At 54.5% G+C, this 17,827-nt stretch overlaps 1 protein-coding gene across 4 annotated transcripts; it reads right to left on the reverse strand.

Annotated features, from left to right (window-relative positions):
- Positions 1 to 3,952: 3,952 nt before the first annotated feature.
- Positions 3,953 to 16,843, reverse strand: ZSCAN18 (zinc finger and SCAN domain containing 18). Of its 4 annotated transcripts, none has more exons than XM_080829368.1 (8): positions 16,594 to 16,778; positions 12,852 to 12,928; positions 10,878 to 11,350; positions 10,177 to 10,239; positions 9,005 to 9,096; positions 7,721 to 7,820; positions 6,954 to 7,046; positions 3,953 to 5,751 (listed from the first exon to the last, which is right to left on the reverse strand). In XM_080829368.1, the coding sequence occupies exons 3-8, from the start codon at positions 11,269 to 11,271 to the stop codon at positions 4,985 to 4,987; spliced, it is 1,509 nt and encodes a 502-aa protein (XP_080685494.1). In that variant the 5' UTR covers positions 11,272 to 11,350; positions 12,852 to 12,928; positions 16,594 to 16,778; the 3' UTR covers positions 3,953 to 4,984. The 4 variants fall into 4 exon arrangements, with proteins under 4 accessions (XP_080685494.1, XP_080685492.1, XP_080685491.1 ...); XM_080829366.1 differs by having other exon boundaries at positions 12,717 to 12,928; positions 16,594 to 16,676; XM_080829365.1 differs by lacking the exon at positions 12,852 to 12,928 and having other exon boundaries at positions 16,594 to 16,843.
- Positions 16,844 to 17,827: the final 984 nt, after the last annotated feature.

Below are 17,827 nucleotides of genomic sequence, written 5' to 3' on the forward strand. Positions count from 1 at the left end.
TCCCCAGTGTGCTTGTGCAATGCCTCCTCTGCCTTTATTGGACTTTATAAGCCACTTAAGAAAACAGCCGTCTCTGCTAGAAACTATGCAGGCCACATCGGTAAGATTAGCTATTGTCATAGTTCCATTTAAGAAGAAGAAACAGGTGAAATTAATGCCTGTCCCTGTAGATCCCAAATGTCACCTTTCCAGCGTGCCACTACAAGAGACCACCCATGAGATGTTTTGCTTGCTTCTGTATAGGGCACCTTTGAAATCCAGTGTATATTTGACTTTTGAGGCACACATCAGTTCGCTGTAGCCTCCTTTCCGGTCATTTGCCACAGGGACCCAGCCAGTGACTGGACGGGACTGGGCGGCTCAGTGGCCTTGGTCCTCCGGTCAGCTGTTTTGTCCTCCTCCCTTTTCCCAGGTTCTCTCCTTGTGGTGTGTCTTGTCCTCAAGGAAATCAGATGTTCTAAGAAGATGCGCGTCTTTAGGTGAATGGCATGACAGGCTCCTACCCCTAAATCTAGTGCAGGAAGTAGGTCAGGCACAGTTCACTCTCTAGGGAGGTACTTCTCATCGGAGAACACTGCATCTGGGAAAGGTTAAGGCTCCCCAATTTGAGTTCAGGTCAGTAAAAATGGAACCCAACCACACTGTTTCGCACTCCTTTGAAAATGCCAGGTGACCGAAACTGAGTCACACAAGCTCTTGTCCCGCACAGCCCTGGCTCCCCTGCCCCCACAATGACACACACAGGAATACAGCCCTGAGTTGGGAACCATGGGGAGGTGCCCACAGTATCACTGCCACCCTCCATGGCGAGCGAGACACACGTTCCCTCCCCAGCAGGGCCACAACAGTGGAGGGATCTTGAAGTTACACCAGAGTGTCAGGAAAATGGCAGGTACAAGCGTGCTCTCGACCAGAGGGCCTCGTTTACTTGGAGAGTTACTGGTATGTCTCAGTTACTGATACAGAAGTTGAAGACCCAACAAGGAAGAATGAGAGGCGTGAACACAGATTCAGAAGAGACCATGCAGTTTCCGCCTCACTCACTGGGACGCTTGTGCTCGGAACCCAAAGACGCCACGTGAGAAGTCCAACGGCCACCGGGGCCGCTGTGAGGTTTCCTCGATGCTTTAAATATCCCAGCTACGGCCAGAAAGGATTTCAGCATCTCATTTTACATAGCTTTTCATTTTTAAGTTTTAAGTTTTTAAGAAAAATCACCATGCCTAAAACTTAAGATTCAAGGGATACAAACATCATAGTGATTCTCAGTGTGAATGTGCTGTTTGCTTTCCAAAGCAGTCGCACTGGTTGACACTGGTTTACAAACTCAACCCAGAGCATGATGAAGGCCTGTATTAGTCCATTCAGGCTCCCACACCCGGATACCATAGGGGGGGTGGCTTTAACCACAGAAACTGATTTTGTCTCAGTTCTGGAGTTGTTCTTCACTGGCAAGTCCAAGACCAAGGTGCTGTCCGGGTTGGTTTCTAGTGAGACCTCTCTTCCCCGTTTGTAGATAGCCGCTTTCTCACTGTGTCCTTGCACATGGCCTTTCTTCTGTGTGCACACGATGAAAGAAGGTATGTAAGCATTTTCTTCTCATTGAAATTTATTCCTATCTTGCCAGTTTTCCATTTGTGGGATTTGCCCTCCCCGCCCACTCGGAACAGTCATCCTTGGACACCCTGTGGAAACTAGCCAGGAGCCCCATTCCATTCTTCCCGTCAGTGCATCTAGGGCTCTCTCTTGCCCTCCAGATACCATGTCCTTTTTGAGTCATGGCTCAGTGCCCCATGATCTGTACACTTTCCAGCCCTCCCAACTGCGTTGGAGACACCAGGGCCACCACCCTACCTCTTTGGATGGGAGACCCTTAGCACAAACCCAATGCCCCTAATGCCTGAACTAAGGCAGCTTCCTCTGAGATTAACACGTGGGAACGTCTGGCTATGTTTCTGTCTCTCTGTAGAACCAATCATCCATCTGTGTGCTCTACCATGCCTTGGTCAGGTTGGTGGCAGCAGGGGACCAACAAACAAATCCTGACAGCTTTTCTAGGTCTGGTTTTTGTAGTGGTTTGAGAAAAGCAATTCTGAAATGATTTTGAGAGATCTTTTAGAATTTAGCATACTAGTAAACATGCTGATTTCAGAGTTTTCACTATTGACATAATATGGGGGAGTAGCAGAATGCACATGGAGGTACTGCTGTACATGTATGTGTGTGTGCACATGCAGCAACACATACAGGCCTTTGTGTTTGTACCTGTGTGTCTACGTTTCCCAGCTCACTGGAAGATACTCCAGTAGCAATGAATATACCTCAGGTTTGAAGGCACTCAGATTTGGTCTCAGAGCAGCTCCACTAAAAGGAACCAGTTCTCTGGAACGGAAAAATGGTTGATTTCAGGGTAGGAATAATTTGGGCTTGGAATATCTTCTTATACTAAAAAGAATTGTTCAAAAAACAGGCAAAAAACTAAGGCATGTCACAGGGATGCAGGAGCCTTCTTGAAGGGACTCTCCTTGGCCGCATCTGGGACAACTTGGGTGCCAAAATAACCAAGGATGGTAATAAGTTACAGAACTTGAAAAAACACGGAGAACACAAGAATCCCTAAATTCATTCTGATTATAAGGACAAATAAATGGAGAGAAAGGAGGGCACTGGCTTGCAGCAGGATGCCCAGGGCTGGGTGGCGAGCCCAGAAGGAGGATTGGTGTTAACCAACAACTCGGGGCGCCTGCGTGGCTCGGTGGGTTAAGCCTCTGCCTTCGGCCCAGGTCGTGATCTCGGGGTCCTGGGATGGAGCCCTGCATCGGGCTCTCTGCTTGATGGGGGGCCTGCTTCCCCCTCTGCCTGCCTGCTTGGGATCTCTCAAATTAAAAAAAAAAAAAAAAGATAACCAGCAACTCTGCAACCATCATGGCAAGAACCATCAATGGAAGAGAAACTGGGTGAGGGGGCGTTCGGGGGAGGGGCAGTGCACCTCCACTATCTTCGCACGTCTCCCCACAGACTGCTCATTAGCTAAGGGGAAAAGCAACCGTAAGTGGACAAACTGGGCACTTTGAACAAAGGAATCCTCACTGGAGTAGTAACATGGACCCGGGCACTCCAAAGTGTGTGTGCTGGGGGAGGGGGGCACGAAGCACAGGCAAATGGGAAAATGTTCACAGGGAGGGGGTGGAAGATTTTCTATAAGGAAATTATTTCTAAATAAAAACTTAAAATATAAATAGAAAAGGGCACCACAATCTAGCTGTGCACTAAAGAAGACCACAGATGGGAAATGGACAGATGGAGAGCCAGGCTTTCTGGTAAGGACGGACCCATCGGTGGCCCTGAAGCTGAAAACAGGAGCACCTCAGGTGTTACCTCTCTGTGGCAGCAGAGGCAAGCTCATGGGTTAGGCTGGGAAGAAGAGTTCAGAGGGCAAATACAGGTTTATTTATTTAAAGATTTTATCTATTTATTTGACACAGAGATCGAGGATCACAAGCAAGCAGAGAGGCAGGCAGAGAGAGGGGGAAGCAGGCTCCCCACTGGGCAGAGAGCCTGATGCGGGACTTGATCCCAGGACCCTGAGATCATGACCCGAGCCGAAGGCAGAGGCCCAACCCACTGAGCCACCCAGGCGCCCCCAAATACAGGTTAAAAAAAAAAAAGTTACCAGAGCCACAGCCAGCTGAGGATGGGGGGGTGTTGGGGGAAGAGACAGTCCCAGACTCTCACACGTGACTTGGGCCGCGAATCATGGCCCTCCAAGGAGACGAATGGAAGTGATGTGTGTGGTCTCCCAGCTGAGCAAGTGCGGCTTTCCTTGTGCACCAGGGGTCTAGTGGGGAACAGAGCCACGGCAGGGACAGAGCCTGGATCCCCAAATCACTACACGGAGCAGAGCTTCCCTCCCATCGACGCACACAACAGTAACAAACACGAGACTGTCATGTGAGTGCGAGAAATAAATCCTTTATTACGTTAAGCAGCTACTCTGTGCATCGTTACAACAGACTGCCTGCTCAAACACAATGACAAAAAAGAGGCACCAGTTATCAACAAGAAGCAGTTAAAGTTTATGCTCAGGCAAGAGAAACAATGCTGCCATCAGACTGTGCACACAGCAGATCACCTCAGGTAGCCTGAGGAGTCAAGCTTCGCCTGTCCGGGCGGTGACATCTCATCAACCTCTACTGGCGTCCTCCACCTGCTCTCATCACGAGCCTCCATCCTCTGTGCAAGAAATCCATCGTACTTTGCAGGCAGCTCTTGTATTTAGATGCATGGCTGAGAAGTTTCACGAAACAATATCTGCCTTTACTACATGATGAATTTTTACCTATTTAATTCTACTTCATTGCTTTGTCGCACTGGTGGCCACCCACTAATTTGATTTCACAATTCACTAATGGGCAGAGATGCATGGTTTGAAAACACTGTAACAAGGCTCCAAGCATTTCTGTGATCTCGGTTAAGCCACTCCGCACTCGCAGACACGTGCATTAACTAGGAAAGAGTCTGCTAGTGAGGATTCAGAAGTGAGCTTGACATCAGGTGTTTACGAAAAGACCAAACGGCTTGCGCAGAAACCCTGGGGAGCCCGAGCGGGGGGAGCAGAAGCAAGGCTGACTTCAGCAAGAGCAGGTCACACCCTTTAAGGCAACTCTACACTTAGCACAATGACAAACGTTCCACCGCGCGGGGGGTGCTGAAATGGCTATGGAAGAAAGGGAATCTTCTTTCACACTGGACAGCTCGTGCTTGCACGTGGGCGTCTACACGGGTGTGTTTATAAGGAGAGGAGGGCTCCCCGAGGGCCCTTCCTGGGTTCTAAGCGCTTTAGCCACAATAGCTCATTGAGAGAACAGAGCATGTCCACAAAGACACTGCAAAGAAGCCACGCAAGGGTTTCAAGAAGCAGATACATGACTCGGGAATCCCAGGCGGGTGAAGTTGTCCTCTAGGGACACTTCGAGCAAGTGGCTCATCTCTGCGCCTCCGAGTGCACAGGGAAAACGTCGCCTGCCGCAAACCCCACGCGCCCACTGAGCCTCCCGCTGGCATGGGCGCCACACGCTGCGGGGTGGGGTCCCAGGGCCCTCCCCAGTGCGTAGATTTTCTCCTTCTCGTGGGTCTTCTGGTGCTCGGCCAGGGCCAGGCTGAAGTGGAAGGTCTTCCAGCAGCCCGGGCACGCATACAGCTTCCTGCCACTGTGGCTTCTGAGATGATCAATAAAGTGCGAGATCCACGCAAAGGTCTCCCCACACTCGCTGCACGCATAGGGCTTCCCGCGGGACGGCCCAGGCTCCTCGGCAGCAGGGCGGCCCGCCGGAGGACCAGCCTGGTCCGGCCTGGCCAGGGACCCTGCGCTGTGGCCGGCCGCACCAGGCTCCCTCACGTGGCACGGCAGGTGGCTGCTCACACGGGAGACGCACTCGGGGCCCTGCCCACCCACATCCTTCGGGCAGGGCCTCTTTCTTCCAAGGCCTTGCCGCGTGGCGGCTGGCATCACAGGCACCGCAGGGCTCTCCCTGGCTGTGCCCCTGTCCTGGGCTGGCTCCCGGATGACTGACCGCCTGTGGGCCACGGTGACAGGGCTTGGTTCCCCCTCCTGAGGGTCCAGAGCCTTCTGCAGCTGCTCTTCCTCCTCTGGGGCGGCTCCCGTCAGGGGGCAAACGAGAATTTCCCTCGTGATCCTCTCCATCAGCGTCTCACACACGTTCTCTTTACCTTCCTGCCACCTCCTGCCGCCTGAAATAAGGTGATGATGTGAGCAGTCCCAACTCCAGGGACGCCAAAGGGGTCTGCCCTTCGGGAGAAAACTAACAAAAGGCGCAGGCCAGCGACTATGAGATCGAACAGGATGGAAAACCGGGGCAAGAGGGAAGTGAGTGAGGACAAGGTGCTCACCACGCACACCGTCAATTCCCTCCACAAACCCAGGGGTGATGGATTCGAACAAGATCACAGAGAAGACTGCCGTGTGTGTGTCCCCCATCTTTTGCAGTCCCCGAGCTCACATGCCTGCCTAAAGACAGTCACTCCCAGCCTGCCTTGTGCTGAAGTGGCCATGTGACTGAGTTCTAGCCCACGAGATGCACGTACAGGTGTAAGGGGTAGGGAGGGGTCTCCTTCCCGCAACTGGGGATGTGAGCTGCAGCGGCCACCGTGACCCGTGCGTGAGCAGAGCCTGGCGACGGAGCCATGAGCTGGGGCGAGCCCACATCCTCACCAGGAAGGGCCCAGCGGGCACTTGCGCAGTACACTAACGTGTTATAACCGGGGGCCCCCAATGAAGCAGTCTCCTGGGATTCAGGCCCTTGGGAAGTGTCCCCACCACACACACACACACACAACCCCTGCACCGCACATGCTGGTTTGACCATGTGACCTGCTGAGGTCTAGGGGACATTAAGTGTGCATGACGCAAGCAAAGGCTCGCAGAGCACCAGAGGACGGTGCTTACCCTCCGAGAACGCTCCCTCTGCACCTCGCTGCCACACTGTGAAGCAGCTCAGGCCAGCCACGTGCAGAGGCAATGAGGAGGGTGCGGGCTGACGGCTGCAGCTGAGCTCCCCGTCAAGAGCCAGCACCAACTGCCACGGTTGAGAGAGACCACCCAGGACAAGTCCCCGGATGACTGTGGCTGTGGACACAGCCCCACAGCCACCACAGGGAAAACAGAGGCCCAGCCGATCCCAGTCAGCCCCGCTGGTGTTCAAGTGACTAAGCTTTGGGGCTGTTATCCAGCAAGAGATAGTTAGAACAGCTGGACTGCTACCTCCTGCTCTGACATTTGGGGGGTGGGGGCAGCAAAAGTATGGGACATGGGGTGGGGAAGAGCGAGGTTCAAGTTGAGGTCTTTGCCGAGCCCAGCGGAGCTGCGAGGAGCTCCATCAGCCTCCGAAAGGCGCACCCTCCACCCTGGCCCGACCACAGCTCTCGGACCTCACCTGAGAAGCTGCCTTCCGGTGGTTCTGTCTCAACTAACCGGAGTTCCTCCGTCTCCAGCCTGCAGGCATCATCAGGCTGGGCCAGCTGAAACCCTGGGTGGGATCAAAAAACCAAACACTGGACGAGCCACTGAAAGCAGACTAGAAACAGCCAACGATGCCCCTCAGCTCTCACAGGTTGGCCGGGGCAGCCCCAATCCTTTCCTCTGTCCTGGGACATCCACCAAAGCTGCTCGGAGCCCTGGAGAGCTGGGGACTCCCGGAACACTGGGGAAGGGGTGAGGAGGGCCCACTGAGGAGAACGGGAAAGCCCAACAGGAAGTGGGGAAATTCAAGGCAGAGTGGTCAGAAAAGACCCTAAAACGACAACCACAAGGAACTCAGAAGTCTGTGCTGGGGCCTGGGCTGTGGGCAAAGATGTCCACACAAGAGGGAAGACCCATGAAGGCCAAGAGGCTCCGTCTCTGCACCGAGGAGGAAGGGAAAGTTGACACACTGGGGCCAGGAGGCCTTTCCGCATTCAAAAGCTTCAGGTCCCAGAGCAGGGGCTGCACACTCAAAAGCCCAGGGCTTTGGCAGGCCTCAAATGTGTAAATCGAGAAGGGCAGGGCCAAGGTGGGGGCCCTGGCAATGTCATTCATGGTCAAGTATGTTCAAAACACTGTGGGGCCTTAACCAGAGCCCCACGTGGGAGTTGGAAACCCCTAGACCAATGCTTCTGGAAGAGGGCAGAGGATGCAGCATGAGGCCGCGCGGACAGGTCTCACCCCAGAGGAGCAGCTTCCGGAAGGTCTTCAGGTTCTCCTCCGCCGGGTCCAGGTGGCCCCACTCCCCCAGGTACAGAGGCGCCTCCGGAAACGTCAACTTCTGAAACAGTAGCGGCGCCATGGCTAAGGCCTCCCGAGCAGAGGAAGGGTGGACCCTTGTCCCACGACGCCAGGGACTACCTTGGGGGGCTCCTCCCTCCCCCACCACCACCATGCAGGTCCTGGACCTGGATCCTGGCTTAACCTGAGGGAAGGGTTTTTTGGCCCCAGAACTACAGACTTTTGAAGATTTTATTTATTTATTTGATGAGAGCGAGCAAGCGCACGAGCAGGGGGAGCAGGAGAGGGGGATGCAGGCTCCCTGTCAAGTGGGGAGCCCGAGGAAGGGCTCAAGCCCAGTCCCTGGGGATCACGACCTGAGCCAAAGGCAGATCCCCAACCAACCAAGCGGCCCAGGCGCCCCAGAGCTAGGGACTTCGTCAGCTGGGCCTGCCCCAGGCACTGCAGGATGTTTCCTGACCTCCTCCCTGTGGATGTCAGCAGCACCTCCTCCCCCCAGAAGTACCGACAAGCCAAGTGGTCTCCAGACATCACCCAATGTCCCCCGAGGGACAAAGCCACCCTGGCTGAGAGCCACTGCTGTAGACGACCCCGGAGTCTCCTGTGTCTGCCACCCCTGCACACCACGTAGGCCCCAGGCCAGCACCTGGGGGGACTGGGACAGCCACCCTCACTGCCGTCAGGAGAAGCGGTCACCAGGACAAAGGCCACGGGCTCCATGAGGTCTGGGGGAGCTGTCTCTCGGGGAGAGGAAAGGGCACGTCCAGGCCCAGAGTGCCGAAGGCAGGGGGCGGGGAGTGGGGAGGGGAGTCGTGGCTAGCAACGATGGTGCACCCCAGAAGAGAGGAACAGTGCCCTGGCCACAGCCAGAGGGATGAGGGCCAGGGAGTCCCCATACCAGGTGGGCGGGGAGCTGACAGAAAGGGAGACCCTGGCCAACATTCCTAAGGGGGCAGTGGCAGCACTCAGGCTGCTCGCTTTGATCCGAGACCTCTCCTTGCCTCATCATCCCCACCCACTCTCAGCCAGGCTCGTGTCTTGGTTTCCTGGGGTGGCAGCAGCCCAGGTGTCCGGCCCTGGAAGCTCGGCGCCCCCAGCTCCTCCTGTGGAGCAGGTGGCATGTTAACGATGGGGAGAGGGGCAGAGCCTCACAGGCTAGGATGACAGATCCACCTCCTGGGGAACAGGCCCGATGAGCCCCCGGACAAGAAAGACCCCACCCACCTTCGGCTCGACCTTTGCAGGCTTGGCCTCTTCGGTCTTCTTGTCGCCGATGTTCCCCTGTTCCAGAAGCACAGGGGCTGGAGAGGGACAGGCTAGGAGAAGGGGAGACAAAGATGAGGAGACTGGTTTTACACAGCTGGGCAGCCCGAACCAATGAGGGAGACCCTGCCTCCCTTGCACAGGCCCCAGAAAGAGCGCGAAGAGTTCTCCGACTCAGAGGAAGGGAGACCCGAGTGCTCACATCACAGCAGGTCTCAAGATCAAGGGGCCCCACACTGTCCTCAACTGACAGAGCAGAGCACACCAAGAAGAAAGCAAAAAGAAGCTTGAGGTCAGTAGTGGCCCCAGAAATTCGAACTAAAGCCACAAAGCAGAGAACACTTTCATACCCATTAGTGAGGCGGAAATCTTAAACACCAAGAACGTACGGTGCCGGCGTGGATGTGGGGGAGTGGGCACCCTTGTACACTGGCACTGTGTATGCTACGGAACTTCCTACAAAACCATGTGGAATGTCCTCTGTCCAGTGATCCCGAGGAACCCGCCTACACAAACGAAATCTCCCACACCAGGTACAGGCCTAAGGACGTTTAACAGCACATTTGTAGGAAGAGGCAGAAACCTTAATGGCAGTAACTTCCAACTCGGGACCGGGAAGGGCAGATCCTGTGAAATGCCATGAAGGTAAGGGGATGGCACTGGATCTCTGGCCGCCATCTGGAGGGGGCTGGCTGGGTGACACACGCTGAACAGCATGAGCTCAGGCACAAAAAAATCACCTCCAGGGAAAAGGGCCACAAACCCTCTGAGCAGACTCCTGGGTGAGACGTGTGTGCACCCAAAAGATGTGCAGAGACACATGAAGGAACACATGCCAGGGGGCACCACTGGTTTAGTTTTAGAGGACACATGGGGTGGAGAGATTATTACTTTTTTTCTTTGTACCTCAACGCTTTTCACTATTAATAACAAAGCACATACGCCTTCTATGATCTTTGAAAACAAATTTAATTATAAATACTTGTCACATTCACCAGAGCCTACAGAAAGAAATCAGCCCAGACTTCCAGGCCTTGGTTACCTGGCCTCCCTCTGACTCCCTCCCACCCTCTCCCAACCTCCCCCAATCGAACGCTGGCCCATACCCGCCCAAGGGCTAGCCGGTCACTCACAGTTGTCGGGGTATGCCTGGGTCTCGCTGGGTTCCAGGTCTTCACTGGCCCTCGCAGGCCCACCTGGTAGTAACAGACAACAGAGGCTCAGCGTGCTTCCCGCACTCCCCCTTCCTCAAAGCTGCGGACAGCTCCATGGGAGACTCAACAGCATCCCTGCTTATACTCGAAGGACGAGTGAGCCCAAAAGGGAGAGATGTGCTAACAATCACACAGTAAACCCGCAGGGGGTGGGCACGGACATAGGCTTCTGACCAAGAGCCCAAGGCTCCAGGCCACCCCCCCCACCAGTCCTTCAGGTCCTGCCCTCAGATGTGGTAACTGCCCACCCAGCCCCAGTGCTCCTCTTCTTACCTCATTGAGGGGATAGAAACAAGCGCCCAGAACATTTACTCAGCTTTTAAGGGGCTGGTTCCCTTCTGCTTCCTTGCATCGGGAAGGCAGATGTGAGGGCAGGAGCCCGAGCAGTCTTCCTGGTCCATGTGACAACTCCGAGGATGCTGCCACTGGGCAGGGTGGTGAGGCTGCAGCCCCCACCAGCTCTGCGCTGCTCACCTCTGTGCCTCTTATGGGGAGCTCAACTCTCAGGGAAGCCACTGACTGGCGTGGGCTCTACGCTGTCAATTTTATGCCTTCCAAGGCTGACCTCCCCGCTTCCTATTTCTTCTGTGGTCTACTCTGCTCTGGGGCAGCCGCCTCACCTGGCTCTTCCAGGGCCTTGGTAAGGTCCTTCACCAGGGAGGCTGCCTTCTTGCAGCTCTCAGGACACTGTGCCACCACCAGGGGCCGGACGTTGTCAGGCAGGACGCTCAGGAACTGCTCCAGCACCAGCAGCTCCAGCATCTGCTCCTTGGAGTGCACCTCGGGCTGCAGCCACTGGCGGCACAGCTCAAACAGCTCGGTCAGGGCCTGGTGGGGCCCAGCCGCTTCCTGGTAGATGAAGTTCCGGAAATGCTGGCGGGAGAACTCAAGGTCCCTCCCGAGGACAGTCTTGGGGTCCTCCTCCTGGTCCTCAGCTGCTGATCCTAACAGAGGCAGTTCTGGGGGAATTAGGGAGCTCCTAGGGGTGGCAAATGCCTTCTCCAAAGGCAACATCTTTTCAAACGCGTACTGGGAAATGTGACGAGCCAGGGACAGGGCAGGTGTTGTGGAGGGCGAATTCACGTAACTGCAGCTGCAAAGGACAGAGAGAACAGCAGGACGCTCTGGGATCTCAGCCAGAATCCAGACCTGCACAGGACAGACAAGAGATGCCTACACAACAAGAAGCCAGCCACAAGGCATCCACAGCAGAGAAGAACAAGCAGGGTCCCCCGAGCTCATCAGTCCCACTTACCACACCAGGAGTCCATGCAGAATTATTTCCAAGCAATCTGCTTGTTAAGTATCAGCAGAGTTTTACACTTGCATAGATAAAAATTAACATAAAAAGTGGGAGGTGGAAAGACTCATTTTGTAAGACTGGTATTACCAGGATTAAAAAAAAATTCAGTGACAGCTAAAAGAAAAGTTAAAGGATCTCACTTTTAAAGATGTAAAAATCTTAAAACATTACAAAACTCACTCCAACGATGTATACTCAAAGCACGTGATACCGTTCCCAGACTTCGTTCACCTTTAGAAGGGCTAGGTATCACGACTGTCCCTCCTATTTAGATACCGTAAGATCCGAAAACACAGCTGACCCTTGAGTACCAGTTTGAACTGCATGGTCCACTTAAGGTGGATTTCTTTTTTTATAAATACGGTACCATACTGTAAATGCATTCTCTCTTTTTTACAATTAGAACATTTTTTTCTCTTAACCTTATTTTAAGAATACAGTATTTAAAAGGTGTTATATATAAAACGTAAGTTAACCAATTGATGATCTGTAAGGCTTCCAGTCAACAGAAGCTGTTGGTAGATAAGTGTCTGGGAAGCCAAGAGTTATACACAGATTTTTGACAATGCCCTAACCTTCAACTTCTTCGGGGTCAACTGTAGATCAGTAAACAACCAGTATCTACTTCTAGAAATGGCAAAGGACTGCAGACCCCGCCTGACCCGCCCACAGAACCAGGTGGGAGGCCGAAGAAGTTGGCCAGGAGGAGAGTACAATGGTGGGGGAAGAGGAGAGACTGTGGTGTTTAGGTCCTGAGAGCTCTGGTCCTGCTCTGTCCTCTCCCCACCCCCAGCTGATCCTGATGGGCAGTGGCATCATCTGAGAGAAGCTTGAGAAGCTAGATTTGGGATGTTTAGGTGAACTCTCTTGACTGTAACTGCTGGCAAACAGTGAGCAAGCTGAACGAGGAACCCGGCAGGCCACTGCTGGCCAGGCTACCTGCTGTTGGCTTCAGGCTCCCAATGCCTTCACCAGCTGTGAGTACACAGGGACATGCACTCCAGCTCCTCCAGCAGCTCCCAGAACCTGCTGCGTCTGCACTTCTCCCCGCATAATGGGGAGATCCACGGACCCCACCAGGAGGGACACATCCCAGACAAAAGCTGCACCCAAACCCAGTGGGAATGCTCTCCCTGGCCGAATCACAGAAACCAACGTTTTTCTTCCAAACACGTCTGGGGACGTCAAGAAAATGTGGTGAGGATTTTGTCTTTACAGAGAAAACTGCAATGAGGACCCGGGCACCAATGACCTCCTCCAGGGACAGGGAAGATGTGCTCTGATACTCCACCAGGGCACGGGGCCCGGCGACGTCGCAGCTGGGGGGTGTCGGATTCCATTCACACCAATTGTCCAGACGAGGCAAGGCTACAGAGACAGAAAGTAGCTCAGTGGCTGCCAGGGGCAGGGGGTCAGAGTCAGAGGGACTGCCCTGCACTTCTTCCTGGAGTGATAAAATGTTCTAAAATTCACCGTGTTGTTGGTTGTACAACTCTGTGAATGCGCAAAAACCAACAAACTGCACATTTTAAATAGATGAACTCTTTTGGTATGTCAACTGTATCTCAATAAAGCTGTTAAATATAGACGGAAAAAAAAAAATGTTGGTAGAGGCCCCAAGGCCCACCGCTCCCCTTCTCTGAGGCTACACCAGGGGTCCGAAGCCATTCCACACAGTTCCATTTCCCTCAAGGAAGAGACGGCTGGGCCGCGCCATCATTACCACCATTTCCCTCACACACCCCGCCTCAGCCCGTCCTGCTCCCTACAGCACTCCTCCTGTCCCGCACAGGTCTGGGCTCTGAAGGGGCCCCTCATGGAGACCTTCCCTCCACCCACACCTCCTCACTCCCTCTTACCTGCCTACCACCTGCCTCCCCGCTGGAACGTAAACCCCAGGAGAGGAGAGGTTCCTCACGGGGAATGCTCTGGGCAGTCCCTGGCTCAGTATTTGTTGAGTGCATAAATTACCTTTTTCAACTTATTTTAGAGAGAGAAAGAGCGCAACAGGGTGGAGGGGTGGAGGGAGAGAATCTCAAGCAGACTCGCCACTGACTGTGGAGCCCCACCATCCCAGGACCCCGAGATCATAACCTGAGCCCAAAATCAAGAGCCAGATGCTCAACCCACTGAGCCACCCAGGTGCCCATTATTTAAATTATTTTTAAATGGTTCCAGTTCTCTACTAACAGGCATCCTGGCTATTCCTAATTTTTGCTGGCCATTACCCTCATATCCGTCTATCTGGGATCAGGTTGGGGATATACATGGAAGGTCAAAGTAGAAGTAGGCTACCTGTGACCCACAGCAGCCCACTGGAGGCAACCCAGCCCCTGCCACCCACTACAGCAGTGCTCACCAGGGTTCTCCTTCCCCACACCTCTGCATCGGGGACTTCAGACCACAAAATCTACTCCTTCCACTCTGTCAGGCAGCGGCCTGCTTTTCGATGGCACTTACAGCTCCCTTTCTATTAAGTAATTAAAGTGGTCTCTCTCTGGCTTGGTCTTGCCAGTGTCCCCATCTGTGGCTTGTCTTTTCAGTTTATGCTCTTTCAGCTGTAAGGGTCTAATGTTTACTTTTCTTCTTTCCCCTAAATAAATTTCTAAGTTCCAAAACTTGTTTGTAAAGAGCTTCCCTGGGGCACCTGGGTGGCTCAGTCGTTAAACATCTGCCTTCGGCTCAGGTGCTTCTCCCCCTCCCACTCCCCCTGCTTGTGTTCCCTCTCTCACTGCCTCTTTCTGTGTCAAATAAATTTTTAAAATCTTTAAAAATAGATGATTAAGTAAAGAGCTTCTTTCCCCACCTCAGGATGAGAAAGAAATGCACTCTTGCATTTCCTCTGCTAGGGCCACGAGGGGCAAATACAGGACAGTCTCAGTTGCGACAACGCAACTTTGCCTGGCGGCTAAAGCAACCAGAGAACCTGTCTGTCCCAGGTGTGTCTTGTCCCTGTTACAAAACAGGCTGCTGGCTGGGCTTCTGGACTCTAGCTTTCGTAACCACGTTGCTGCCGTTAACTAATCTAGAGCCTCCTCTGGCAACAGAAGTGTTGCCAGCTCCCGCCAGCGGCACAGCCATATTTATCCCAACAGGCACAGGGTACACAGAGCTCTATGTGGCGCATGGGCAGGGGTGCGGTCACACAAGCAAGTAATTTGCATTTTCTTAGGATACCACAGGCAGGACTGTTCTGTGCGGGTCCTGTCTCAGAAGGTTACCTTGAACTCGCTAGTAAGTGCGTGCACAGGTCTCATCGTCCTGCACGGGAGCCTCACCAACTGGTCACGCTGCTGCAAGGATGTTGTTAGGCAGAGGGACCACCAGAACTCTTACCTGTCCCCAGCTTCCTTGAGTAAAGCCATTCCCCACTGCCCAAATTCCTCTTGGCTCAGTCACCAGGCAGCTACCCACCCCATCACACACACACACATCTTGGGGCCTCGGATGATTTACCTCAGATGGGGATGGAAATTTCCTAGAGCCCAGGCTCCCCTCGCATACCTGCCCACAAGTCCTGGGATGCAGAGGAAGCCGTGGGGGGCGGAAGGGGGAGGAGGTGAGCTGAGAGGTCCCCAAGCCCTGTGGGGCTCCTGCAAGCAAATCCCTCTCACACTGGGCTCAGCAGAGCTCAAGGCTGGCTTCTAACTCCTCAACTCTACCTCCAGGCCTGCCCTGCCTCACTTCCCCCTCTCCACACATGCCCAACTCAGGTGACTCAAGATACTCACAGGGTCTCTTGGCCTCAACCAATAATTATTTACTCACTACAAAGGGCGCCTTTAAAATGAGCAAACGTAGAGATCAAGGGATCATTCTTAACATCTTAGCTGTCTTCTATGGTCCCTGCCAAGAGTGCAAACTCCGGATCCACTTGGGAGGACAGATCGACCCAAATCAGGAAAAGTCCTGAACAACTGGCCTGAGCTTCCCAAAAGCCTGAAGGACAGAACTCAAAAGTCAGAAACTCACAGAGGCAAGGGACAATACACACGTGGCCCTGGACCAGCAAAAGTAAAGGACGTTGTTAGGGTTTGGGGGACAAGGGGGGGGGACCAAACCCTGGTACAGAGAAGAGGATGGTGGAGCTGTCCAGCTTAGCCTCTAGGGTGTCAGTGAAGATATACAAAAGGTATGTGAGAGAGGACTGGAGAAGGGGAAAAACGGAGGAGCGGGGAGAGGAGAGAGAGGGAAGGAAGTGGGGAATGAGGAGGAAAAGTGACATAGATACAAAATAAAATATTGAGAGATGAATCTAACCAAAAGACGTGCAATTCTAAGACCTTTTCCTAAAACGCTTCTGAACATTCCCCCCCCCCCCAAACAATATCCTCAGTCATCCCCGCTTCCCCTTGCCGGCTCCTCCAGCAGCAAAAAAGGGAGACCCATGCTTGCCCTTCTCTTGGGTTTCTTCGCCCACCAAAGGGATCCTAACACAGGGACAGACAATCCGCCCCGGCCGACTGGGAAGAGGCAGGGAGTCAGCGAGCCTGGCAGAAGAGACGACCTCTAATCCCAGGCCCCACCTCGGGTGCCACCCGGGGCGGCTCTGCACCGCCCCCTCGCTCAGCTGAACGCACACTCGGGGTACCGCAGGCCCCTCCCTGCTCCCACCCAGGACGCCACAGTCTGCCGCTCCTCCTGCCTAGGGACACCCTCAGTCCTCGAGTCCCCTCTCCAATCCCCTCCCTCTCCCAGGCGGCAGGAGGGTGACCTCAACCCTTCCCTGTTTCCACACCGCAGAGAGGCAGCCAGGCCCCCCTCTGCGGTCTCTCAGCCAGTCCTCCCCGCCCCATACCCTGGGGAATCGCACCCCCCACCTCACCCCCCCACCCCATGGGCTCCCAGCCTCCACCCCTCCCTCTCCCGGCCCCACACCGCAGAATCTCCTCCTCCCCTCCCCACCCGGGGTCGCTCCCTGCCCCCACAGGTCACCTCCGAACGCAGCTGCGCGAAGCACACTGGCGGGACCGCTACGATCCGCTCGACAAAAGCACGCCGTAGAGCAGCCCCCGGCCGCCGGCCAGACCTACCTCTTGCGTAGTGGTCCTCGGCCGATTCCAGCCGGCAGGAGCTCGGCGCGATGGCGTCAGGTCAGACTGCGCGTGCGCACTGGGCCTGCGCCGCGGACTACGACTCCCAGACCGCAGCGGGCCGTTCCCCAGGGCGAGGGCGGAGCGAAGACGCAACGACTGAACGGACAGCCAATCAGGGGCGGAGCTAGCCTCCTCCAGCTTCTAGGCCTCTCGTGCGCCTGCGTCATTTTCGATCCATGGCAACGCGCTACAACAAGGCGAGGGGGAAAAATACACCGCCCTGAGAACCAGAGACGAGGGACACTGAGGCCCTGAGCGACACGGAGAGACCGGAAGACGCAGGGACCGGGAGTGACAGGAACGCGAGAACCCAGAGATGGAGAGACAGGGACAAGGAGACCAGGATTCCCAGAGTATCCAAGAAGGCGGGATACAGAGGAGGGGAAAGAGAAGGGGAGGCCGACACAGAGAAGCCCCGCGAAGGAAGAAAGATCGAGAAGGGGAGGTCCAGGCGCGAGGAGACGCAGACACGGACAGAGCCAGAGACAGCGGCAAAGTCCGGGACACACAGAAATGGGCAGACCCACAACCGGGAACACAAAGACACCCAAAGACGGTCGACTCCGACGTAAAAGCAGGGACGGAGACAGAGAAGGTGAGAAGCAGGATGCGGAGAGACCCAGAGACTGAGCCACGGCGGGGCAGACACCAGAGGCAGGCGGAGGCACTGAGACCCAGGGACGCCGACTCGCTGAGGAGGGAGGTGGGGTCTGCATGCCCGGGAACTCCGGAACTGGAAGACTAGCCAAGCTGGGGGATTCGGGAGTCGCGAAAACGGAGGAAAACAGCAGGCCGGCTGGGGTGAGTGATGTGCGCAGAGGCGCAAAACAGGCGTCAACACTTCAACAGACCGGACCAACAGGGCAAGGGCTAGGACGCTCCTTCCCATTCCAGAATTTTCTAGGTAACAACAGTTCATAGGACCGACATTTTGTGCAAACGTGATTTTCTTTTTTAACTGGGGGCGAAGGGCAGTCAGAAGAGGGAAAGAGAATCTGAAGAAGGCCCAGGGTGAAGCCCCTTGTGGGCCTCCATCTCGGGATTTTGAGATCATGACCTGAGCTGGTATCAAGAATTCAAGCTTACCTGGCTGAGGCACCCAAGGCGCCCCTGTAAAATCTGATATATATATATCTATATATGATATATATATCTAAAATATATATATATA

Source organism: Martes martes, assembly GCF_963455335.1.
Source record: "Martes martes genome assembly, chromosome: 17".
Taxonomy (NCBI): Eukaryota; Metazoa; Chordata; class Mammalia; order Carnivora; family Mustelidae; genus Martes; species Martes martes.

Coding starts and splice junctions, on each gene's coding strand:
- ZSCAN18 (XM_080829365.1), bottom strand. CDS start 11,271: ATGTTGCCTTTGGAGAAGGCATTTGCCACCCCTAGGAGCTCCCTAATT. Junction 9,097..10,176: donor CCAGGCATACCCCGACAACT/GTGAGTGACCGG, acceptor CCCTTCTCCTAG/CCTGTCCCTCTCCAGCCCCT. Junction 5,752..6,953: donor ACCGGAAGGCAGCTTCTCAG/GTGAGGTCCGAG, acceptor ACCTTATTTCAG/GCGGCAGGAGGTGGCAGGAA.